Below are 27,327 nucleotides of genomic sequence, written 5' to 3'. Positions count from 1 at the left end.
TTACTGTAACCTGTGTATACTCCAAAGCAACAAATCATGTTCACTACATTCTGTGGCATAACTCATTGTAAAGCTGAAAAATGGGTTGCAACATGAACATCATCTCAAACAATTAGCTCTGTGAAAAGTGTAGAAAGGGAGTCGTTAGGTTGGATCGATGCTGTTAGACAAATGTTTATCATTTACTGTTGACCATAGTGAAGTCACATTTTGGCTAGCTCTGACTGCTGGAATCGGGTTTCAGTCTTTCTGACTGTTGGTCACAGTCAGTCAATGGATGGGATGGGTCCCCTGACTGCTCGTTGTGTGACAGCATGTGCATGTATGAACGCTCATTTCCAAAACATACCAGATGCCCAGTTTCTCTTTATGTCCTCCAGAGCCTCCGTTCTGCTCCGTCAGGGTCATCATGAGAATCATCATGAAGACATTCATATCCCTGCATTTGATAAAGTTCTTAAGTAAAGTTTTGGGAGATAAGGAGAACTTCATTTAAGAGTGTCAATTATTGTGTTTTACACCAAACATGATTTGGTAATGAATGGTTTTAAGAATGCTATTTGATTGAATTTATGCTTCGGATTAACGCAAAAATAACACATTTAAATGATAACTAATGTTTATTTCTTGAAGTATGGTGAGTGGGAGCCAGTCTTCTCAATCTAACCAGATGTTGTATCCCTAGTGAGATCACAGTTAAAGATAGTGAGCATTTAGTAATGATTTGATATTAATAGATATGTAGGAATATTTGTATGTATGGGTCCGTCCCACTTGATGTAAAATGTATCAATTTGATTTATATATTATATAAATGATATTATATGTAGAGCACTTTGGCTCGACCAAAAATCGTTTATAAATGTGCTATATAAATAAAACTTGATTTGATTTGATTTAATGGTCAGTAATATATTTAAAATATAAAAACATTCAGCAAGCAGCATAACCACCTTATTTGATGTAAATAATAAAAAGCATAGCACGACATAGAAATGGAGTTGAACCTCTACTTGTCCTTGCTGCAGAGAACAAAGCTCTTTATTTCCTTTGCTGCTGTTCTCACACCCCGCGTTGAGGTCACACATTATTTCCAGAGTCTCACGATGCAGTTTCACCGTGTAATAAACACAACGTTTCTTTACTTTTGTCCTTACCATTTCCTATTGTCTAAACACTGACAATACCATCATTAGGAGCGTAAGCAGAAGCCATGGATTTACTGCACTTGGCTGCCTCTAAATCTTTTTCTTTCTCTTTGTTGTCTAACTTTCTTATTTACTTTTACCACCTCTGTCTGACAAATATAACATCTTATTATTCTGAACTGAACTGAGACAGTTTGTTCTTTATTCTTTTATGGACTTAAATACAATCCAAGCACACATTCACCACTCATTGTATTGTAAACAGACATTTATAAATTGCAATATAATGCTTTGTTTTTATTAAGGAAACAGATCATCATTATACACTACACTAAGTATCAATAACTTGTACATTTCCTCTGCTTGTCTGGTAATGTGATTTGAGTAATGGTAGGTGGGGGGTTGTAGCCTGTCACAGATCAAGGGAATACCTCACCTCAGCTTTGCCAGTCGCCTCAGGCTTAATGCTTCTCATTCGTAACCGAGGGTCTCCTCTGACTCACAGAGTCAATAAAAGAGATTTTAATACTTAAACCATTATTAGTTCAAATCATTGTCAAAAAGGCGGGATGAATCACTGACTTATGCTCTATCAATGGCAGGAAATTGGTCCATGCATTCTGCGTTATTGACACTTAAGGGCCTGAAAACAAGTAATGCTAATGACATAATCTAGCTACCTACCCCCCCCTCTCCAGCTTGTCTGTCCTCCTGCCTCAGACAAACGGGCTCATCTGTACTGGATCATTTGCCGTCTCTTGATACGCTGCGGTTTATAGCCAATTATTTCTCGCGATCCATTATCGATTACAGTGTTATCTTTCTTGCATTGCTTAATCTTTTGGCACAGGAACACAGCGGCTCGCAGGGGGGCCGGGAAACAAACTGCCTAGCGATGAGAACACTAGTTTAGATGGATGGTTGTTCATTTGCTGGTAGATGGGAACAGTTTAAATTCAAACTCATTCAGACTTTATTCAGTATTCGAGAGGGTAGGGTGTTTTTTATTTGCAGCTCCCTGTATTAGGAATTTGAAACAACAGCAGTCAATGTATCCAAATAATTAGTATGGATGAAGTCTTCTGAGGTTCACACACTATTGTTTGTGTTTGCTTTGTCCTGTAGATCAACATGGCTGACAATAAACCGGAAGGACAATTATTATTTTGACTGAATATTGTGTAACTGACTTTTTGTGCATCTCTCTGTCTTCTTTCTAGTTGGGTTAATAATTTTGGTCATGAGGGTCTTGGTCTTCTGCTGGAAGCGCTGGAGAAGCTCCTGGATAAGAAACAGTAAGTGATCTCTTATTACATCCAAATATCTGGCATTTTTTAAGCGACAGGTTCTGATGCGCTCAATAATCACAATATCCTTTTTCATTTTTGTTTTTCAGGCAAGAAAATATTGATAAACGGAACCAACATAAGCTTATCCAATGCTTGAAGGCTTTTATGAACAACAAGGTTTGTAAGAGTCAACAAAGATTATCTACACACAATGTTACCTCATTATACATGCGTGATTCAATGGTATTGCTTGGATGCAGTCCTAAATGCCCTACTAATTTCAATTCACTATTTAAAGTGTAAAGACAATGTCTAATATTTAATACCGGTGTGTAAAATTAATGCTATAATAAAGAAAAAACCGGAAACTCTGACAAGCCTGGGATGGTGTCAAACCAAAGGGAAGCAAATTTTACTATTTCAAGCACACAGTCTCAGATCTTTTAATTATCTTTTTTTGGGAAGGCCTGGCTCATTTCTCAAAAGTGGCACACATTTCAAGGATAAATGAACTATTGATATTGCTTCTCGTGGAGCTAATCCCCACACGTGGTCTGCTCTGCCCATTCCTTCAGTGGTGGGGAGACTAAAAGGTACAGGAGACTATAAGCATTTGTCCCTATAGTCCTGTCCTGAATTGAATTAATTCATCATCCTCTCCATTTTCTACGATGGCCTCGTTGTCCCTCCTTAAAAGAAAATTAAGGCTAACTATATCTAACGTACATTTGAGCTTTTTTCTATAATTCATTTTTTACCTGAAGTGAAAGTTCCCCATGAATGCAAATGCTCTCATTAATTTATACCCAATGGACCTTTTCTGTTTCCCACCTCCTCCATTCTATGTCTCACAGTATGGACTGCAAAGGATCTTGGGAGATGAGCGGAGCCTGCTGCTGTTGGCTCGAGCCATTGACCCAAAACAGACCAGCATGATGACAGAGACCGTCAAAATTCTGTCTGCTTTCTGTATTATTGGAGAGGAAAACATGTAAGTCCAATTACCTGACTGTTTGTCACATTAAGTTCTCACACATCTTGCTCTTTCTTGAGTCTTGCATAAAATGAAAGACTCAATATGTAAATGTATCCTCCCAATAATGTTACGTCACATACATATTTGGTCACATATCAGATAACGTATTTAAAAGCTTCAGTTCTAATCTCTAAGGTGTCAAATGATTAGCCATTAGGTGTGAATATAAATCCACTTTTGTTCCTTGTTACTCAGGATAATCTGCAAACATCACTGCGGACATTTTCCATTGGATCCATTGTAGACACTGTCCAGAGGTTTCAGTGAAAGATACCATAAACATTTTCAAATATAAGCATAGCTATTTCCCAGCTTACATTGTGGTATGTTGTTTTGCAATTTGACCCTTTAAATATTTTACGTAACCTCCTCTCAGTAAATCACAGCTGATAGGGAAACAACACGATACCAATACCAAATATATACATATATATATACAAAGATGATAAAGATTAGGTCCGTCTCCACTCTGTTTTCACTCTCTAATGTTTAGCAAGAAGATAGGAGACGTCTGTTTCTTGTAAACACTTGAATATCACTATTGTTTCAATCACCTCTCACTGGGTGGCATGTGCTCAGTCAGAGGCTGAGCCTCATGTATTCATGTTAACCCACTGTGAGCATGCTCATCGATGACAGATGAACTCACACAGGATAGACATTTGTAGGGTCCCATGGTTAGATGATGCAGTTTAGTCTGTTCAATGTGTTGAACTACTCAGTGCAGTTTGCCACGGACACACCGCCCATCTGACAGCTTATAAATTGGATTTAAGGGAGTGTTTTTTATTGTTTCCCACAGGGCCAGACTAGAATAACAATGGCACTTCAAAGTCAGTCTGTATGCAGTGCTGGAAATAAAAAAAAACACAAAATCTGCTGGAGAAGCTGAGTTCAGCAGAGTGTCTCACACCTCTGACCGTCCAGATAATCCTTTATGAATGTAACACTTTCACACTTTGACATTTAATAAATGATCTATTACAGTCACCACTACACCATGCCTGCAGACAGCTATTTAACCAAATATGGGGAGATTAGATAGTGCATGTCTGTCTGTCTGTCTCAATCTCAAAGTGTTCAAGACTAAGTTAAAGCTAGCATGGAAATCTTTGCCATGATCACATCTCTGCATTAAAATGAACCTATCCTGTCAAAATGACAGCCTAAGGAGCCGAGGCGTCACTTTCTTGTTCAAAAAACGTCTCTACCAACCTATGTTGTGACGCTGGCTCATGTTCAACACCCACTTCAGCTGACAGCATCAAAAGGGAACACGACAAGTTAAGCAGATCTATCTGGCCCGTTTGAAGCCTTGCCTGAACCGGCTTTAAAGCTGCTCAGTATGCAGCACCCCCCCATGCTTGTCTGTGACTCTGTAACCCCTATCACAGAGCGTGGCTGTTCAATTTATCTCTTTGTCAAGTTAACTCCACACATACAGTCCTTTTGGTCGGACACACCATCTCGCACACTCACAAAGCAACTGCTATTCATTTGTCATCCTGAAAGTCTTATTTGTTTGTGCTGATAAGGACAATACAAATGGAAAAAACAAGCCAACTGGCAGGTGTGAGTATAAACATGCATAAGGCTGATATTTCTAAGTTTAACCTTTGCCCTTGTGTGTCCATTTATTTATTTTTGAACACATTTATCGGAACAACAAGGTGAACGTATATCAGACTAAGAGCCCTTTTGTACTCCGGGAGAAAGAAGGTTAAAGAAAGGACTAAGCGTTTCAATATCTCAATTGATTACGGTAAAATAGCGAATGGGGCCTTGAAGTGTCAGAGAGACCACCTGTTTCCAATTATAATGTGTGCACTTGTAAATCACTGTTTACATAAGTGCTCAAAAGACATCAATTAACTTTTATTGCATCCTGTGTGTGTGCGTTTGCATGTGCAGCACACCATTCCTCTTTCATTTACAATTTAGAGGCGGAAATTGTCCAATGTTCTATTTAGCAGAGCTGCCTTGAGCCCTTGCAAGTGCTCAATTTGCTTACCTTCTCAATAGGTGTATTTGCACATTAGTTCCTCCTATAATTTTCATCCTTTCTCACACAGCCAAATACACTCATCCAAAATTGCTTTGACAATTGAAAACATTTGCAGTAAAACCCTGTTTTTGTATAGCATCACTTTAGTAACAAGTATGATGAGGTAAAATTGGATACTGCCACAATAATAGACCAGATTGCATTCAAAGAGATGGAGTGCGGTAACATTTGTCAGGGCGACCAAAGACTGGCCGAGCAAATGTCCACACCAACACACAGGGGAGATAAGATACACAGTGGTTGAGCTGGAAATTGTGAGTAAATGTCCTGTCAGTGAGGTGATAAAAGTATTTGTTGACTCTTGTGTTGTGCCTGCTCCCTGTTCCCTGTTTTCTTCCAGCCTGGATAAGATTCTAGCTGCCATGACAATTGCTGCAGAGAGGAACAACAAAGAGAGATTTGCTTCGATTGTGGAAGGACTGGAGAACCACGAAGCCCAGCAGCTCCAGGTTAGGAATCACACCAAAAAGAAACACAATAACATCACTGTCTGATAGTTATTATGAATGAGTTTGTTTTGTTTTAAAGGGGACCTATCATGCAAAATGTACGTGTTCCTGTCTTTTATACAAACATGTGTCCCCTCTTTGTGAAGAGATTCTGAAAGTTTCAGGAAAAAAGATTCACTCACTTTTCGTCCTGAACCTTTTCTATTAAAAACCTGTCTGAAAATGAGCTGATCAGATTTCGGCAACTTTATGATGTCATAACGATTTTTTGGCTTGTATAACCATTAGCCAATCACCAACCAAGGTAACACCCCCCCCCCCCACCACCACCTTATCACCTGAATCTCCTCCTAGAGCACCATTGTGTTCTTTTTAACCAAATATCTCTCAGAGGGGCGTGGGGAGGGGCTCCTTATTTTCATCTAAAGTAACAGACAGAGAATCAGCACTTTTGAAACAGGACTGAAACAGAGGGGATTATGGGATGCTGCAATGATCTGTTTGGTGTTTGGAGCAAAACACTTCAGAGACATGTTTTGTATATATCTGAAACCTATGATATATTGATGAAAAACAGTATAATAGGGGACCTTTAAAGGATAAAGGTGACCCTAATGGTTATTTGGCCAAAACTCTTAATTAATTAATTTTGCACTTAGAACACTCAACATTTCAGTATGCCTTGAGTACACACTTATTAATACAATCCAAACCTTTGAAATGAAGCAGGTAACTTATTAACAAAAGCAGGAGTTCTGCCATGTATTGCGGAAAGAAACCCATCACAGCCCATTGTTATTCACACAAATCCCGTTTTGTCTTTAAAACTACATTTGATGCCAGACAATACAGACATTGACAGTCGAGTCACTCTGGGGCCCGTCGTGCCTCAGCTGTCTTCATACACGTGTTTTTCTCTGCTTTTCTTACTGTCCTTGGGTCCCCTTGTCAACCCCGCTGCACCTCTTGTGCATGATGGGATGTGATCACTTCGCTATTGAAATGCACCCGGAGCTCCATTGCCACTGCTTTAATCCAAAACACCTGCTTCATTGAGGACATCTGCTGAGTTTTGTGAACACAAAAAAAATAAAAGATATATAAAAAAAAGCAGAGGTTGAGTTCCAGTGAAACCTTTTGTCTCTTTTCTCTCTTCTCACATTTTCTCCTCCTCTCACTATCTTGCTCATTTTTTCTCACATCTTACAAATACTTCCCCTTACTTTTTTCCACTCTGCTGTCAAGTTGTGTCTCAGAGGACTCGGTGTGAAAGGGCAACTACTGTAAAGCACCTACCTCTCTTCATTTCCACTAGTCTTCTTTAGCAGCAGGAAAAACTTTACAGCAGCAATAAAATCGAAGCTTAAAACATGTTTTGTGAAACAAAAGAAGGGAATTACTTAAGGAATTACCTTTTTAACTGCGGGGATTGTGAAGTCATGAAGGAAACTGATGAGGCGGGCGGTGAAAGTGAAAGTAGATATTCTTTTATTAGGGGGCTGTTGTTTTTCCTTTAAATTTTGCGGTTAATGAAATGAAGCTCTGCTAATTGTGAAGTAAATGAAAATGCTTTGCTGATGCAGGGGGTTCGAGGAAATTAATAGACTTTTGTTATCCCAAACCTGTTAACGCTGTAGAAGTAGACTTAGATAATGTCATTAAACATTTTTTGCCGCAGTTCAGGCTATGCTTGCCTGCTGAACACGAGAGAAACTCTGCATTTCAACTTTTCAAAAAACCTCCCATCTGTCGCACTTTGATCACGACGTTTGGAACCCGCACTGCAGCTCTAAACACAGAGAACTCCTCCAACCTGAACCCCAACACAACCGCTTCCCACTCCACAGTACATGCGAGGTATTTCTGAGTTGCTTGATGTACGTTTCAATTTCCATGCAGAAGAAGAGAAAGAATTTTTCATGAGCTCCACAGCTTTCTTTGCCTCACGTCAATTCTGTGAAGATTTGGTGGAATGTCAGGTTTCAAGGCACAGGTCTGGTTCCAGGCTCTAAAGCTTTGGTGGAACATGAACAAGTCAGCCATGTTCCTGGAGCCGCGCACTGGTGCAACGCAGTCAACAGCGGCGCAACCTTTACTGCGACAAGCATGTGCTTTCCCAATGGGAGCGTACAGTATTTCACAGTATATCTGTATTGCATAACAACATGCACCAAAACAAACCAATACTCTTCATTTCAAATACGTTTCTGTTCTACCTTTCATCAAATAAAAAATAAATTAAATTATATTATTGCACTAGTCAATCACAATCAACATTACGTTATTATTTGTACAACAGTATATCAATATTTAGGGTGAAAGCAATAGAATGATTGATAAGAGAGTATTTCAGAGGACATTCTTGGAGCTTCATTTCTAGGTTTTAGTAGGTAAGACATTTGATCAAACTGACCCAGGCAACTGCACAAAATCAGCATTGTTTCGGCTCTTATTAATAAAGCAGAGCATTCAGAACAGGAAGGACAGGGTCAAAGTTTCAGAAAACGTCGTTTCACAGCATCCATGGGAATCCTTCAGCCTGCTATCGATTTTTTGTCCAAGGAAAACTGTCTTATCCATGGTTTGCTCCCCTGAAACACCTTACTGCTCATTATCATTCATCAGCGATTTTTTCTTAACCCCCCTCTCTCACCCTATACACCCCACACACACACACACACACACACACACACACACACACACACACACACACACACACACACACACACACACACACACACACACACACACACACACACACACACACACACACACACACACACACACACACACACACACACACACACACACACACACACACACACACCGCGGCTTTTCCCTTACCAATAAATCCATTAATAATGCGCAGACTGTGCTCTCTTTCTCTCTCTGTCTCTCTCTCTCTGTCTCTCCTTACCCTTCTTCCCTCATCGATGAAATCCATCCCTCTCTGTTTCGGAAAGAGAGTGTTAAGAGAAACAATTATGCTAAAATACATATATTTTTACATACAAAAACACAAAAGGTACACTCATACTATTACGTTCTTGTATGTGTTATTTCTTATTTGTAGTCTTTTCCTTATTTTGTGTGTCTCCTCCACAGGTCGCCTGCATGCAGCTGATCAATGCGCTGGTCACCTCCCCCGATGACCTGGACTTCCGGATACACCTACGCAACGAGTTCTTGAGATGTGGCCTCAAGAAGATCCTACCTGTGAGTATTCAACTTTCTCACAGCACATGGCTGCATTATTCACATGCATGAGAACTCAAGGTCGCTCCTGACTTTGTGAAAGACCTTTTTGCCCAAATATTTACTTTTTCCTGTGTCAATCGGTATATTCGATCAATGCTATTCATTACACATTCTGGTCAAATAACACAGCACTGTGTTGCCTTAGTAATTCTGTTATAACCTTACTTTTAATAGTAATGATTCCCAGAGGCTCTTTGAATACTTTCTAACTGCAACTAGTAGATCACATTATATCAGAACAATCAGAGTTTGAATGTGTGCTGTTTAAAAGTGTCCAAACTTGAAAATGTCTTTGAATATATAGTTAACAAATGACTAAAGAGCGTTTTCAGTCATTCAAAAACTTGGAACAACATGTGCTATTATGTAATTTTGTTTAGTTTTAACGATAAGGCATTCAAACCAAATAATCCAGGTGTCACTTAAAGGTAGGCTAGGTAATTCACTTCAGATACACTTTTTGTTATATTCCATGGAATGCTCTTAACATCCCGATAGCAATGAATAAATTAAATACATTTGGCAGATTGTTTCCGGTTGTGTATTTTCAAATTCTAGCGCACTCGAGCTGGTTTCTCCAAAATTACCTACCCCACCTTTAAGAGAAATGTCATACATAAGAAAAGTTTTTCTTATAAAGTAAATTAGTAGTAGTAGTTCTCTCGGTGTAACTAGTAGTAGTAGCTTGTGTCAGATGTGATGCAGTGCCAGCCCCTCATCACAGGTCGACCTGGCATCATTAGCAGCAGGCCTACAAATCTTCACATGAGGCGAAGGCAAACGAGCCCCAACTCATCACTCAAGCTCTCATTTGTAGCGAGTGGGGTGAGCGTGTCACAAAGCCAGTTGTTAATAAGTCATCCCAGCTGCTCCTGTTGATTATTACTGCCATCACTTTAATTATCTTCTATTCTGCCCCGTGATATGAAAGAGTCTCAGTGTACAGTCATTTATGAATGCCACATTCACCGCTTTTAATGCCCACATTCAAACTGACACTCGTTCATCTAATTATGAGTTATGCTCGAGAGCCAGCGTAGCCGTCGGCGAAAAGAAGAGATCACCCCTGAAAAAATAGCAAAATCTGTTTTGTTCTTATAGTCCTTGACACATGTACTTGGCCCTTCTTTTCTACTTCCCTTTTTTTTTTGTTCAATTGTGCTCCTCCCTCTGAACCACTGTTGCTCAAGACAGATGGTGCGCCCCAAAAACAGTGCAGGGTGATTGATACCTGCAGAAATTGGGTTACATTTGGCCCTGTCTCTGTCTGTAAACTCCACTGCCGGTGATTCATAGAGAAGTGGTGAAGAGCACTGCCGGAGCCCCTCGTGGCTGGAACAGGTGTGCAGGAATAGGTTCTGTCTGGAGAGAGAGAGATTCCAGGGCGTCTCAGTTCAAAGTTCTCTACAGTACTCTACTAATATACTAGTATCACCGTTTTTACAATAGGTGACACAATTCCAATTGTAGAGGAATACGTTTTTAAAGTTATTTCTTGCAGGTGATACACTTCTTATCATAATCTACACTGCAAGATGACCTTTGTGTAACTTCACACGTTCAGCTATGTTCTGTGTGTCTAACTCATTATAGGAGCTGAAAGAGACAGAGGAGCTCGACATTCAGCTGAAGGTGTTCAATGAGAATAAGGAGGAGGACTCCATCGAACTCTCACATCGCCTGGAAGACATCCGCGCTGAGATGGAATATCCTTTTCCCCCCCTCCCTCTGTGTGAATATACAGATAAATCGGCCTGCAGAACTAACAGTGTGAGATGAGTGTATATTGTGGGTTTGGTCAAGCTTTACGGGCTTAAGCCTCTCATAGCTTGGTTCATTAGAGAAGGATTTGATGAGCCAGAGCACAATATCCAGCTCCGTCTCTGACCAGGTATAGGTAAATAACCCTGTCATCTGAACCTCCCACCTATGCACTCTTCCTTTTTATTGACTATCATCCTTGTCTCCTCTCCTTTCCTCCTCTATTTGACTTATAGGACTGTAGACAAAAAACAAAAAAAAAAGAATATCAGACTGGCTGGTTCTTACCCATTATTATTAACAGAACACAATCAAAATGTGTTATGTTGAGTCATATTATATTACATGCACACTATTTCTCCTGTAAAGGCATTATCACTCATTGTCTTACTGTTCCATTTTTCGAAATTTGAATTGTCTCTCCCCCACCGATCTGCCAGTGTCCATTTGACTCCAAACATGCAGAGTAGAAGTTGATAAGGTGAGATTTAAATGAGTCCAGAGTTAGACACTTCGACAAGCATCCCAGAGAATACCCTTTAATTATTCACAAATCTTCTCTGCGGCTATGTATGAACGTCTGACATTGTGAGCAGACAAACCAGACGCTGACATTGTTATGCAGATGGTCATTCGCACATCCTCTTTCTTCCACAAAATCCCCGACTTTTAGTACTGGCACCAAGTTCCGCAGTGAGTGACAGTCTGTGTTGACACATAAGGGTGAGGGGAGGAGGTTGTGGATGTGTGGGAGTGGAGAGGAAAAACAAGTGCACCTGGATTAATGATGTGCTTGAGCAGGTTCACAAATGAGTAGGCCCAATGTTTGTTTCCAAGGACAATGTGGTATTGATCTGCAGACTCTGAGCATGATTCGAATTCCCAGGCTACCTTTTTGTTCATTTTTCTGCATAGCTCTCAAACACCCACACACACAACTGCACACACACACGTATATGCATGATATCACGCTGGTAGTACTTCTACTTCCTGAGCATTGCATATATGTCTTGTTTCTACCAGCAGTTTCATGAATATTAACCCAAGGGGCTCGTCTCCTCTGTGTCCGGCTCCGGTCCAGGTGAAAGGAGGTGACTCCAGGCCACTAATGCATATTAATGAGCTGTGGAATGGTGATTGATTGACCCCAGCACTGACTGGCCGACGTCACACCTGACTGCCACTCATGTTTATTCATTATTTCAAGAGGAAGTGTAAAGAGAGAGACTGAGAGCGATAAAAGACAGCGTGGAGGGGGTGTCACCGAACGGATTGGCATTCTACATTAGGTTTATGTCTGCAGCTTAGTGATAGACGAAGCTAGTTGGATACTTTCCCAGTCTGAGCTCCTTCTCATGTCCTCTCAAATGCTGCTGTGGTGAGGCTATAATTGAATCTCGCAGGATTTGTAATTCTCCCAGGCTTCATACTCAGCTAATACAAGGGAGGGAAATGATACTGCAGCGGAGCCTGTATTCCCATCCCTCTCTCTCCCTCTAAAAATTTGATATGGGATACGAGTTTAATTACAGGCATTGTTGAAATTAATAGGAAGAGTGTCAAACAGTATTTAAAAGAATTGATTTTCTGCAATTGCAACTGCTGCAGATTGTTTTGTGTGGATGATGGCATGGGAAATGGAGAATGGAGTTAAGTGCTGTTTTTTCTGTTTTTGAGTGAATAAATTATTATTTTATTTTTTTACAAAGTCATCATTCATTAGCTGTTGATGTAACATGACAAATAACATTAGGAATAAATAAAGCATTGACAGAACCGTTTAAAAACACGTTAAAACATGTCCTCTCTAATCGGTCATGGGTTTTGAATAACACCATTAGTAAATCTGTCAATTTTTACAAGATGTTTGTAGTAGTGGATTTAGAAATATGACGGTTGCTATAGTGATCTTTTTGGTCTTAATTCATTCTGTACACTCAAGCGAAAAAAACTTATCTATTTAACAGATATATTCTCTACCTGATACACTAGGGAGAAGCATCACAACGTGGTTCATTCTGCCTCCATTATGAAAGTGTTGCTTCACTGTCTCTTTCACTACGTACATATTTAACACATTGTCAAGATCTGCACTTCATGTTAGGATGCCAATCAGGTTTTCATCACTAGAAGCTTAACAGGGTTCTCTCTACTAAGTCTTTTTCTTTTGCATGTGTGCTCATATCTGAAAGGCTTATTTCACTTTTTCAAACAAGATGAGTCTCCACGGGGAAATCCTCCTTTCTTAAGCAAACAAATTAAATAGGCACCAAATCCTCCAGTTTCCTGGGGTCTTTGCTTTTTGGAGCTACACTTTTAGAACCCTGGTAGAATCACAGATTCAATTATTTTGAAATTAGGTGCTTGTCTTATCCTATACTATACTGTATTTCATACTGGTCCTTGCATTGTTTTTCATTTGATCCTTTCAATATCAAATGTTTCTTTGAAAAAAAAGCATCGCCTTTAGAACACATACTCAGTGAATTTTTAAAATACATAGTTACAGGGTATTTGAAAACAGAAGAATACAATGATGGACAGTCTGACTTAACATCTGTTTTATATGTCGAAGCCATCACTTCTTCCTGCTGGGGGAAGCAAACGTAAGACACATAATCAATACCTTTTGCAAATGTAATAACTTGGATTTTTCGCTTCTGACTGAATGTCAGTTTTAATCTGAGAAGTGAACCATATTTTTTCCCAGTGATTCCCCATCATTCTTGCTTTAAACATTCAAACACATGACTTTTTTCTTGTAATTAACTTTCTGTATTATCAACGCTTTCAAGTGACAGGTAGACCATAGGGAGCATTCCTTATTACCAGGCCCCTCCTCAAGTTACCTGTTTACACTGTTTTAGCTCCCCCGAGAGAGAATGAATAAGACAAATCACATCTCTGTTTGCTTTTGCACAATGATGCCTGTCAGAAACCCTGAAGTGAGGAACTTGGGGAAAATAAATACATGGGTAATAACAAAACACAAACTAATAAAAAAGTAAATGTTTACGAGGAGTTGAATGAACGTGAATAGAAACTCAAATTGTGTGTTTTCTCAAGAAGTTTACTCTAACTGTTGACTGAATTGATTGTTTGAATTGTTCTCCTTAACTTGCCTCCTGTACTGATATGAATGAAGTATACCACCTCCTGTCCAACATGGTGAAAGACACTGGATCAGAGAACTACTTCCTGTCAATTCTTCAACACCTTTTGCTCATCAGGAATGACTATTACATCAGGTAAGTTCTTTGATTTTTACAAACAGCTTGTCTCTTAAATAACCTAATGAAGTTCCTCTGTGTTTGGATATACTCACCATTGTTTTTTATGGAAGTACATAGTAGTGTTGCTTCTGTGGGTCTGTTTCATTGTCTTTGACAACACAAACATAAAACCAGGTTATTTGTTTTGTACATTGTTCCCCCCAAAACTTAAAGATGTATTCAAGTTTGGAGCAAAACCTAAAATATCTTGATATTTCTGTAACTTAGTTTGCCTATAACTGCTGCCCATGAACGCAACATCTATTAGCTCAGATAAGAGTGGTCTAAATGTCATGTGGAACTTGACTTGAAAGACACACTGACCCATAGAACATAATGACACACATTAATTCCCTCCGTGCAAGCTCATATTTAACAATGTTGAGCAGGTGGCAATTTATTAGAGTAGTAATAATGTCTTTATTATTCAAGTATTATGTCATTTTAAATGGTTGTGCTTGCTTTCTGTCTTTCTTTTGAGGATCAAATAAGTCATACACTGGGAAGGAAAGCTTCTCCTCTGAATGGAGTGACACTGATGAATTCACTGCTGTGTCCGACCTTTTTGCAGGAATAAGACTTTAAAAAACAGGAGGGGGGTGTGACTTTACCATAGACAAGTTGCCGGTGCTTTGGAGTTATAAATTATTCATTCCACATCTCCTCTTAGGAAGTGAGAAATGAAATTCACATTAACCAGCTAGTTCAGCCCACCTCAGCTCCAGTGTCCATGTCCGCCTCTGTGAGAAAACACTGCGAGCAATGATCGTCTTTTTAAAGATATGTTTTTGAAATATTTTTTCCCTCGAGCCTCCATCACAAATGCAAGGACACACCCACACATGTGGACACACAGACATCTATACTAGGAATTCATTTTGACCGAGGCATTTTATTACACATACATCACTGGTGTGTGATTTCAAATGATAGAAGATGCAGTACCACGGTACATGCAGCTTTTTTCCATACATACTATCCATATTTTTTCAGTCTTTTGCCAATAAAGTAATGATCCTTTCATGTCATGGTCAACATCGGGTGACTTTGAAATAGTAATAGTACAATGTCCCATTAGAAGTGGTTGTGCGATCGATCACAATCATGCATCTCAAAGAATGTGTCATAGCAACAAAAAGCTCTAGTTACAATTGTTTAATGTCCTGCATGTTGTAGACACGTGTGACCTATTGTTGCTTTGTCTTCGAATTGTGCTCATAATATTCCATCTAAAATAAATGATTAGGTTGTTATTTTATTGTATTTCTTGGAAATAATAGCACACATTGTAGCTTGATTCATACATCAACTAAATATCTAAATTCAATGATAATTAATGTATCAGTATAATACATATTCTAATAATAACTTCAACAGTGTGCCAAGGGTTTAAGTGCTCTGTCTACTGTCATTCTTCCTAACACAACATTAGTTGTTGCGCTCCCCTCTGAGACTTGGTTTATTTTTGATAATTAATCTCTCACAGCAAGCCTAATGAATGGGAGCACACCAAACCCACCCAGTAAATATAGAGCAGATCTGCTCTTTTGGAGCCTAGTGATATGGGGATTAAACTGGTTATGTGGAGCAGAGCTGGATCAAGTGGCTTGGGCTGTGCTGAACTGCGAGCTATCATTGGAAGAAATAGAAGGTGCCAAAGTGAAAGAAGAGGTGGGGAATGATGCAGGGGACATTTGCCTGCTTCTGGAGCCCAGCCCTGCCCACTGTGGAGGGGCCTGACAGTTCTGGGTCACTCTCTGCGTCTCTAGTTATCTCCACCCAGCCCCTATCTGCTGGGTGGTGGCGGAGGATGGAGGACGGAGGGAAAATAGGGCGGCTTATTGAGATAATAATGTGGTGTACATTGGTGACAGTTGTAAGCCGAGTGCCACAGTGCTTAAGCCATGCAGGGCGATGTGTGAGCTTTCACTAGCTTGTTCCAATCATGAGTGGGCGAATCTACCAGCTCAAGCTTAATGTATGGCATTTCATGCTTTCAAAACAGTGCACCTAAATGCAGATTTATTTTTATTTGCTTTGGCTCAGAATGGTGTGTTTTTCCTTATTTCTGTTCATAATGTGATACGGCCTGTCCACCCACAAGGCACCAGCACAACATAGCTGTTAGATATATGGGCAACAGTGAGAAAGCTTTGGAAATAAACTTCATTTCGTTTAAATATTGATAAAATAAGTTGCTGTTTTTCATGTTCCTTTTACTTTCAACACATACTTAGATATAAGTGCTTTCTTGGAATTAGACAAATTCACCCTCCTGAAAACACTTTGCTCACAATTCCGCCTGCCCAAATCAATTATTACATTTCAATAACGCGAATCAAATCAAACTTTATTCTTAGAGGACTTTTCCAACACAATGGTAAAGTGCTTTGTAAAACCAAAAACATTAACAACAATGAGGAACAATACAAACCTCCCCTTTCCAGTTAATAAACACATAACACATTAATAAGAACACCTACTACCAACAAAGGACTGAATAAGACAATAATAAAACAATAAAATGAAGATACAAATAAGATTATGCAATAATACATTGAGAATAAATATCAATTAAAATCAAAATTAAAAAGGAGGGTCTTGAATTGGCTCTTAAAGTATGAACATCCCCCCCCCTCCTCAGCCCTACGAGAGGCTGTTCCACACTCGTGGGCTGTAATAATAAAGAGACGCCTCTCCATGGGTCTTTGTTTTCACTTCAGGTGTAATTAAAAGGCCAGCACCAGAAGACCTGAGGGTTCTAAAAGGTTTATGAGGTGAAATACCATTAAGAGCTTTAGAAAACAATAAAACAATTTAAATATCAATTCTAAAGCTCACAGGTAACAAACGCACTGTTTGAATCAGAAATGCAACAATTAGTTGGTGTCATCCACATGCGCTTGCTCCTGTGATTGTTGTTAGTAATTTAATGAACAGCTCTTTTCTAACTGAATTATTTTCGAGGATTATTAAGGGTCAGTTTTTCTACTCCTGATTCCTCCGCCCAATTGCAATAAATGTAGCTTGAGTGGTAATTGGACGGAGGAATCAGGTGTAGAAAACTGATCCTTAATAATTCTCGAGAACAATTCAGTTAGAAAAGAGCTGTTCCTTAAATTAGTAACAACTATCACAAAAACTGACTCTAGACATTGTAATACTCACAACAAAAAGTATTTGAGGCATTTGACTTACTTGAATCTGACAAGTCCAGTCCAATGAAACAAAGAGATGTTGCTCGTTTGAAGATTTGGAAGTTGCGTATGGCCAGAGGGCAGGACCCATACACACATTTAATACCCGATAGCATTGTGAGGCTGAACAAAAGGACCTTTTGATTATGTAAATGTAGTCTTTCTATCCAAAAAACAAAACATTTACTGACTTTTTTAGGATAACTTAAAGGTGGGGTAGGTAATTTTGGAGAAACCAGCTCGAGTGCGCTAGAATTTGAAAATACACAGCCGGAAAAAAATCTGCCACTTCCTTACAGAGCCCCTCCTCCAACACACCCGAACGTGCACATGACCAATGAGGGCACGAGATAAGTTTGTGCACAGATCGAAGGCTGACAGGCAGGTAGGCCATCCAGTTATTTTAGCCGGGCTGATGATTGGTCGTGCTTTTTACAGTACTACGGCTTCCAGAGATGACATTTTTTTATGGATTTTTTATCAAAGCACTTAAGATATTCATTGCTATCGGGATGTTAAGAGCATTCCATGGAATATAACAAAAAGTCTATCTCGAGCCGGTTTCTCAAACTTACCTACCCCACCTTTAAAGTAATGTTGTAAAATTACAACCGGGGGCCTTACAGGGTTAAGAGGAACACAAAACAAGTTGTCTCTTCCGTGAATTTAACCATCAACTTCTGGTCAATGTCATGCTCTGAAATAAATTATTTCTCATTTTGGAGCTCATCTTACGCTGCCATTGTATTTGCAAAATGTCACTTGCAATTAGAGTTGATAATGTTACTGAGAAAAGGTCACATAGAAACCTGCGTGGCGGTATTGGACTCTGGGGCTGATTCACACACCCCGCTCAACAACACCAAGCACTCAGTCTCACTCCTAACTGGCCGAAATGTTTTCCCGGTCATTGTGCTTTCAATTACACACATCTCATTGATTAGATTTACATTTCACTTTTTATGGTTGCTCTAATTGGCAAAGATGATTGCAAATTAGGCAAGAGGGCAAGCGTAGCCTTGGCTACCGTCTGTCACCTTGAAATGGACAGACTAACACACACCTGGCTTCTGGGTGCCCATTAATCTGCTAATTTCATGATCGGGGTGAAGCAAGTGATCAAATTTAATAGGGTTCCTATTTTCTCCAGCGGTACACCTTCTGACATGGCATTTTGTGACCTCTAGCTCGGATAAGGGAATTATTAGTGGCTAATTAGCCTTGTAGAGTTTGTGTCAGTCATATATTTCTGTGGCTTGTCTAATTGTTCTGCTTCATGTTTTTTGACCCCTCAGGCCTCAGTATTACAAGGTGATAGAAGAATGCGTGTCCCAGGTGGTTCTGCATCGCAGTGGGATGGACCCTGACTTTGGCTACAGTAAACGATTGGACGTGGACTTCACCCACCTGATTGGTACTTTTTGAATGGCTTCCTATTTCCTCATTCATTCATTTGACATTTGTGTTGGCAATGGTTTAAAATGATTCATAAAAGTCTTAAAATGTTGTAGTCAAGATCCTTATATCCAAACATTATCCTCAATTTCACTTGTTTTGAATTAAACACGTACAGGAGGCATGTTATTGATGTTAGTAAAAAAAGGTCACTCTATTTATCCACCCTGATATTTTCTCTGACAAACACCTGCAGTGGTTCGACCTATAAGACAAGGTCGTCTAATTATTCATGAATAATACATTATATCTGGTCAAATGAATTCAGCCAGTTCAAAAACATTGCACATGTTGTTTTCCTGGGTTACTCATTTGCAGAGCGATGTCCCTGGAATCATAGACAAAAGATCTTTTTGTACTGCATTTCTAATGGAGATTTACTTTCAAACAGAGAAAATATATAAATAACACCACTTTCTCGCGACTTGCCAACAAAGGTTCATTATGCTTAAGTTTCTAACATATTCAGAGAGAAATATCATATTATTGAATAAGTTCTTTCACTCACTTTACTACAATTTAATCAGCTGAGGAAAATACTTATAACAACATGTTTTGTTAAATTCACATAAAAGGAAATAGGTGACATTACATATAGTCATGAATCATTTGAAGGTGCGTCTCCTCTATTCTTCTTTCCCGTTTTCTTTCACATTCCGCTGTTTCCTAATAATTATTTTGAGAGGGGTAAACCTGCTGCGGGATGTGTGATCTAACAATCATTTACACCTAAAACTTGCACATACACGATCCTTCAGGTGATTAATTTCTAGTTTAATTGTACCATGTGGCTTTTGAACATCTACCCAAATACAACAAAAAAACGAAACACACAAAAAGGAATTTGAAAAAAGATACGTTGGCAGAACACTGTTTCTGTTTAGTACTTTTCCACTATTAAATAAAACATTTTGACTGATGTCACGCAGACTGTATGTAAAGTAAATTTTGAACATATCATAAAATGCTATACCCTTAACATCTAAGGTTATATGATTCATGTGAAGGGCTTAAATTCCTTCATGATGTACTTTTTACAAATTGTTATAGTGATAAGCATCTATGATTTATAACAGCTTTGTAAGCCAATCTTAAGATGTAAACATGTAATAGATCTAACATAACATTTTAGATAGATTTCCAATCATACAAGCTCTAATATACTTTGAGAAACACGAGCCAGGTCTAATTGTAACTTTCACATCAGCAGGTAATGATGCACATCGCTGCTTTGAAGTGTCTCCTAACTGTGGCTCTCTTGTCTTGCAGATCAGTGTGTGGATAAAGCCAAAGTTGAGGAGAGTGAGCAGAATGCTGCAGAGTACTCCAAAAAGGTGAGACATTAATCACTCCCAACAGCCCCCTCGGTCGGCTGGCTCCCATCAGGAAAGTTTTTCCTCCCTAAGAGCTCCCAGACAAGCTATTGATTTTCCATGCCCTGATCAATACCCGGGTGTGACGCTACATGATCTGTATCAGCATTACAAGAATCAATGCCGATGTACTGATGTATACTTATTTGTGCACAGTGCCGGGACAGAGTTAAAATATATGCCGGCTCTTTTAATTCTGTTCTGCATTTCAAGCTGGCTTTTCAAGGGGTTCTCCCTTTATCTAACATTTCCTTTTCAGGTAATTACATAGATTAATGGTTGAGAAGGTAGCAATTTCTAAAAATAACTTTTCTTTAGCGCTGATCAAATCTGAATCAATACTCTTCAGTACCAATTTCTTGCCTCAATTGCATTACAGTATACTGTTTTGCTGTATGATGAAAACGTTAGATGACAGATTATTTATCTCATGCACTGCTGTCAAATGCAGCATTATGATAAAATGGGTTTTTTATCAAAAGTTCCCAAATTAAACTTCAATTGTGTCTTTTATGAATTTGATAGTGAAAACTTATAATTTGAAACCTTACCTCCTGCTTATGTTTTATGATGTTTTAATGTATCTTAAAGAGCCTCACTTTCCCTGGCTGGCAAAACACCCAGGGGGTCCTGGATGTTTTTTTCCTCAAGAATCCTGTGATAGCAGCCCACCGCCTACCCTGCTGGGCCATTGAAATCATTGTAGCGACATGTCTTGGTTTCTGCAAAGGTTAGATCCATCAACATTAATGAAAGCCATGCCTGACACAAAGACGGAGGACACCAGGGTTTTGGGGCCATGAGAGCTATGAATAGAAATCGGCCAGTGTAAGACAGCGTGTTTTGGTTGCTGTTGATGTGCCCTGTGGCTGCTCTCTGGAGACAATGTGCCGCTCACCAACCTGTGTGTGTGTTTTCATCTATCTCATATGAGCACATACTTGCTTTTCTTTTCTGACAGTTTGATGAGGAGTTCAGTGCACGGCAGGAGGCCCAGGCCGAGTCTCAGAAGAAGGAAGAGAAGATCAAAGAGTTGGAGGGGAAAATCCAGGCCCTGGAGTCCCAGGTAAATCCATACAGAGGAATCCCACTGCTCTGCAAAACAGTTTTGTATTCCCCTAGACATCTTTTAGATATATGTTTTCTAAAAAAAGCACAAAACAGAAAGTACTGCAAATTCTAATATCCAAAAGTTCTTTTGATCACTGTTCTAAGTGGAAAAAAAACACTCATGCAATCTTATATTGAAAAAAAAAGGATGTTTATCCTCCAGAGGCAGGGCCGTTTCTAGCTTTTTGGGGGCCCTATGCAAGATGCTGTTTGGGGGCCCTAGTTTTTACAGTTTTTTTTAACTACAATGGGGGAATTCCGAAGCCTTTAAGATGATCTGTGGAGATGCATCAATCTGTTACACTTTAAAAGGAAAACAGGCTAATTTCACGAAAACCAAGCAATTGAATCTTACAACAAATGATATTAAAAAGGTAAACAATAAGGCTCCTCTATGTCAATAAATGCAAGAGATGCAGCATTTTCTCAACAATGTGACAGCCCAACGATGATTTGGACTTTATTACCCCAAAAACACAAGCCACAGCTTTGCTATCATTGCATTTGGGTTGTGTTTATATCCTACATTTTATTTCTAAGCATATAATGCTTCACCGAACACAGGAGGGGGCTTGGCTGTCTACAAATAAAGACAGCTAATTTTAATTAGCTGTCTTTAGGGAAGCTGTGGCTCAGTGGATAGTGTGCTGGACTACGAATCAGGGAATAGCAAGTTTGAGTCCCACTGCAGTCAGCAGGTCGTTGTGTCCCTGGGCAAGACACTTCACCCCAAATTGCTCCTCTGGGGATTGTCCACAGTACTGAATGTGTGTAAGTCGCTTTGGATAAAAGCGTCTAACAAATGACATGTAATGTAATGTAATTATCCCAAAATATATTGAGGCTGAACCTGAACTTTCAGCTTGGGGGCCCCCTAGTGGCCGCAGGGGCCCTATGTGTCTGCATAGTCCGCCTATAGGAAGAAACGGCCCTGTCCAGAAGTTATGGCTCGTCTCCATAAAGAGCTGATTTGGTCAGAAGGATACCTTTCCACCTCACTTACAGCTGTGCTGCTGTACGTGGAAGTTATCTAACCCTAACCCTATCCATGCAAGAACATTTGATTTAATAAAGGGTCAATCTCCTTCTTAAGTTGTAGCTCTTATATAGGCGAATTGCTCTATTGAAGCTTTTCCTATGTAATTATATCATCACAGAGATGGATTGCATATCCTCTCCTGGACTCTACTTCATTTCTCCCCATGCAATACCCTCCATTTTGATCACAGAAACTGACTGCTATTTCCCCCTTAACCCAATTCCAAATACTTTAGTACTGCCTTGGGACAAAAGGGCAGTTTGCCTCGCTGCTTAGGGAATTTAATATAAACCAGCTTTGAAAGATGGTATAGCTACATTTATATCAGAAATTGCTTTTTCTTTCAAACATTCATCTCAGGTTGCTTAGGCTGTCTGATAAACTGCACCTGCATATGTGGTCCATCACTGGGAATGTTCTCGTTCAGTTGTAAAATAGTGTTACTCCAGCCTCTAGCAATCATTCTTAGGTTAACAACAAATGCTGTTATGTAGTACACGCTATGGCTGTTGTCCTGGCCAAAGTCACGCATTGTTTCTCTCCTCAGAACTTATTATGTGTGTAGCTCTTACTCTTGAACTTCATATCCCAGAATCCCCACTCGTTTCCGTCATGCGTACCCTACCATCACTCAGTCTGTTCCTGATGAAGGCCTGGCTGTTTTATTGAGAGCATCAACATGTAAAACTCCTGTCCAGCTGCTCACCCCCTTCCTCCCTTGCTCTCTCCTTCTTCCACCTTCTGTCAGATATGAATGCATCAGGCTGTGTTACCTTTGCTTGCCCTCTCTCCCTTGTTGGGGCTTCTTATGTTGTGTTTCCATCTGTTTCCAACTCATCTTCCCCTCACCCTTCCCTGGCAGGCCTCTGTCTTTTGAAGACTGACAGACTATGGTGCATTAACAGCTAGTATAAAGCAGAGAAGCCCCTGAGAGTCAAGCCCTCTCTTCCTCTGTTTGTCTGACTGCTCCTTCAAAGAGCTGTTACTGCAGGAGAGCCTCACATCAACACACATTAACCTCAAACGGGAAACGTGTCATGTTTTTGGCACATACTTGCATGGATGTGGCCATAAGTATATCCAAATGCAACTTGACAAAGCATACATTAAGTGTATTTACTTTACTTTCAATGTAAATCAATATTATCCCTTTAAAACCTTAATGTTCACTCCCCTTATGTATTCAATCTTAAAGAGCCTGTGACAGCCTCCCAACAACTGTTGTGCAAGGAAATATTGGGCTACTAGTCATCTCGGACCGTCATCTTAAAAAAGAAGGTGCGATACCGTTCCAGTAAATATCAATAATTTCGAACAGCGCAAGGAAATTCCTTCGACTCATTTGGAAGTTTTTGGGGAACCCGGAAGTGACGTCAATGCGGGAACGCTTCACTGTGCGGCGAGAGAGCCAAACACGGACAAAGTGTGTTGTCATGCGTAGAAATGGTGAATTACTGAGTTTAGGCACGTTAATAACGTTTTAATTAAGTTGACTACAGTATATTCATATTTGTCAGTGCTTTCATGTCAATTTGGCGAACATAAACATAAATGATCGTGGTGAAGATGATGATTAAATTAGGATTACAAATCGGTAGTGAGAGCTGCTGAATTTCCTCCCATCGGATTTGATATAAAAACAAATCGATTATTTGTGTAGTTGTAAACTCAAGTGGATGAAACTACATTTATTAGTGCTTTCATGTCAGTTCGGCGAACATATGATACATGAAATGATCGTGAGGATGATGATTAAAATCGTTTGTGACACTAGGTCCACCGTCTCCCCGCAGCGAGGCTCCCCCCGTTGACAGTTTACGTGGGCTGGGCTGGGTGCAGTGGCGGACTGGCCATCGGGACGAATCCCGATGGGCCGGTACCGAAGTGGGCCGGTCGAGAGTCCCTGGCTGATTTTTAGTCCCAGTCCACCACTGGCTACATGACCGTATTATCGCCAATATTGACGCACCTAATTCCTAAACTTCTAACAGATAAAACATAAACCGATCCTTCATCCTCATATGAGCTCTCAGACACGTTCAAAATGAAACTGTCATCGCTGTCATCGCTTGCTGCTCTGTGTGCGCCATCGCGCGTTTACATGCATATGCTGGGATCCTGAACGGTACAGCTGGAGCGCTGTGCCCGCAATGACGTCACACATAATTTGGCGGGATTTGATGAATCCCCGAGAAGATCCAGAATATGGTCAAAATTGAAGGGCAGATTAATGGTTATCAAAGTAAAAATATCCAAAATCAATTCAGTAACGGTTTTCAAGGGGACAATATTTACTCAAATTGTTCGGTTTGGATGATGGGGGAAACTCGTGTCACAGGCTCTTTAATGTTCATTCCCCTTATGTATTTAATCTTAAAGGAGACATATCATGCTATATTTGAATAATATATTGTAGGGCCATACCTATATAAGGTATATTTATACGTTTTATTTTTCAAAATACCAAACAGATCATGCATTTTAGCCATGCCTCATTTCGCTCTATTTTGCTCTCCTCCACCCCTGTCTTTGCATGCGCTGCAGCTGACCACGCCCCCCTGCAAAGGAGGGGGCCGAGTTACGAGCGTCATGTTACCATGCTGTTACCATGCTTTCACCATGCTGTTACCATGCTGTTACCATGCTGTTACCATGCTGTTACCATGCCACGGCAACCTCTCATTCCCCTGATTGGTGGAGAGTTGGCCATATAGGCGGAGCTCCCCGTCACTGACGTCAGACTATTTTCAAATCTGGATCAGTCTGTATCAGATCTGTTCCAGCCCCGTTTTTAGAGATTTGGGTAGTGAGGAAAAGAGAGAGGGTTGTGTTTTCTGACACTTGGTGAGTTCGCTGACACACCGGGGACACATATTCATGTATAAAAGACGTACAACGGTGCATTTTGCATGATAGGTCCCCTTTAATACGAGTTGATTATGGGGCTGTAAGGGCTTCATTAAAAAACAAAAAAGAAGATATCTTCTAAAGTATTCAAGTTCTGTATTAGTAGTTCAGAGTTATGTCCTGTTTTTTTTATATAAGGCAGGTGTTCACATAGACCATTCAATTGCTACCTTGAGCAATGAACTAAGCAACAGTGTCATCCTCTCAGATGGCTGAAAGAATGTGTTTTGCATCCCAATTCAATCTCAACACAATGTTGTCGAAGGCCATTAACTGAGAATTCAGAACTTTTGAATCAGCTCGAGGACACGCATTCAGTTTGTCCATCAAACACGCCGTGTTATCACTGTCGTTTTGCTGAATATGAATGAAGTGGGAGATAACCATAACCTTTCATCTACTACTTAGAATTCCTGTCAGCTATTAAAATACATGCCTGAGTCGCTCCTCTTCACCTTGTTTGTGAACCAACACATTTAATGAGTGTCTTTGTCTGGGATCTTTGGCATTGTAACAAGCAGCCTCCTTGATGTGTCTGTTTGGTTATCACCCAATCGAGTTGAGTGGAGGTTCTGCATGTAAACATAAACAAAGGACATATGAATCACAACAAGTGGAAATCATCAACCGGTTCCCAATCCTTTGCCTTCAACCTTTGAAAGCTAGAAAAAAGGAAGCTATTGAATTGGCTCCGGATGTGATGAATAATGTAGCACTGCAGTGGTACAGTGGAGCACTCTGCACCATCCCATTAATAGGTTTTAACAACCTGGCGGTCTTGTAGCTGACCCGGCTCAGCCCCCAGAGGAGCTGGAGGTGTAGTGCACCACTTCCTCTCTCTTTTTCTGTCAGCCTCCCCCAACTGATTACTGAATTTGACTCACCTGATAATGACAGCAAAACTCACAATGTAGTCTCTATTATCCTCAGAGAGCCGATTGAGTTGTTAAGTCAGACATGTACTGTCAAATTCACTGTCATTCAAATGTGTTATCCAAGCAGCCCTACTTGAACAGAAAATGGTGGTCAAAAGAGCTGGATTTCTAAGAAAGCAAGACGTGTCATATTCTATCTGATTTAATTCTCTTTGGCTTGTTCTTTGGAGCCACGCGATATCTCAAAGCCTCAAAACTGTAACCATTAAAGAAGGAACAAATCCTGTCTTCGCTTTAAAGATTTTATTTTGCTACAATTTCCTCAACTTCTTTCGAAATGAACGTTTTTTTTAGCAACCATACCCAAAAGTTTCCATCTCTTTTCAATGTCAGACATACACTATTTAGTTTTCTACAGTCCATAATTGGATGTGTTCTGTAGGAATGAGTCCATTAAAATATTACATTTCAGTTGCTGCGGAACACGTTCCCAGCGTCTTTCTTTTGACAATGTTGCACAGAGTGAAATATCAAAGCAAAATGGGTACATTTCTAAAAAACGAAGAATACAGAGTGAAATCAATGCCCATCACACATCTAAGAGTGTTAAGTTGAAATGTATTTTGCGATGCCAAAAAAGAAGAAAAGGGAAATGGAAGCAGGGTGCACCAACTGTCAGTGAAGCTGTGCCTTGTTCCTTTCATGCCGCAGTCAGTGCTCTACACTGATGTTCTTTTGAAGGTAGATTACATCTTGTTTCAGGTGTATAGGTGCGGTACACTGTGCCTTTAGCACATCACACAGCTTGTTCAGTCATAATGGGAGTAACACAGTGTATTTGTCATTAACTGTGTAAGGGACATCTTTTTTTCCCTGCTTGCCTCTTTTTCTTGCTTTTCTATGTTTTGGTGTACCATACCTGATCATGTGTACTATAGGGTTCTTATTCTATCCTGTCTATCTAACCCACGCCCATATGTGCCTTTCTGTTGCCCTCTGTGTCTGTCCCATGGTGTGTGTGTGTGTGTGTGTGTGTGTGTGTGTGTGTGTGTGTGTGTGTGTGTGTGTGTGTGTGTGTGTGTGTGTGTGTGTG

General features: G+C 39.9%; 1 protein-coding gene across 14 annotated transcripts in view; it reads left to right on the top strand.

The window, feature by feature from the left end:
- The window catches only part of diaph2 (diaphanous-related formin 2), a 347,379-nt gene that overhangs the window by 108,026 nt on the left and 212,026 nt on the right, over nucleotides 1-27,327 (top strand). For all 14 annotated transcript variants that reach the window (XM_079670514.1, XM_079670513.1, XM_079670507.1 and 11 more), the window contains 10 exons: nucleotides 2,369-2,443; nucleotides 2,545-2,614; nucleotides 3,292-3,428; nucleotides 5,879-5,987; nucleotides 9,093-9,203; nucleotides 10,839-10,951; nucleotides 14,138-14,254; nucleotides 18,771-18,889; nucleotides 20,200-20,264; nucleotides 21,265-21,369. In XM_079670514.1, the coding sequence (XP_079526640.1) occupies nucleotides 2,369-2,443; nucleotides 2,545-2,614; nucleotides 3,292-3,428; nucleotides 5,879-5,987; nucleotides 9,093-9,203; nucleotides 10,839-10,951; nucleotides 14,138-14,254; nucleotides 18,771-18,889; nucleotides 20,200-20,264; nucleotides 21,265-21,369 (1,021 nt within the window). The remainder of the gene's footprint in view (nucleotides 1-2,368; nucleotides 2,444-2,544; nucleotides 2,615-3,291; nucleotides 3,429-5,878; nucleotides 5,988-9,092; nucleotides 9,204-10,838; nucleotides 10,952-14,137; nucleotides 14,255-18,770; nucleotides 18,890-20,199; nucleotides 20,265-21,264; nucleotides 21,370-27,327) is intronic.

Source organism: Notothenia rossii (genome assembly GCF_949606895.1).
Source record: "Notothenia rossii genome assembly, chromosome: 3".
NCBI lineage: Eukaryota > Metazoa > Chordata > Actinopteri > Perciformes > Nototheniidae > Notothenia > Notothenia rossii.
This window is presented reverse-complemented; position numbering and strand designations above follow the sequence as displayed.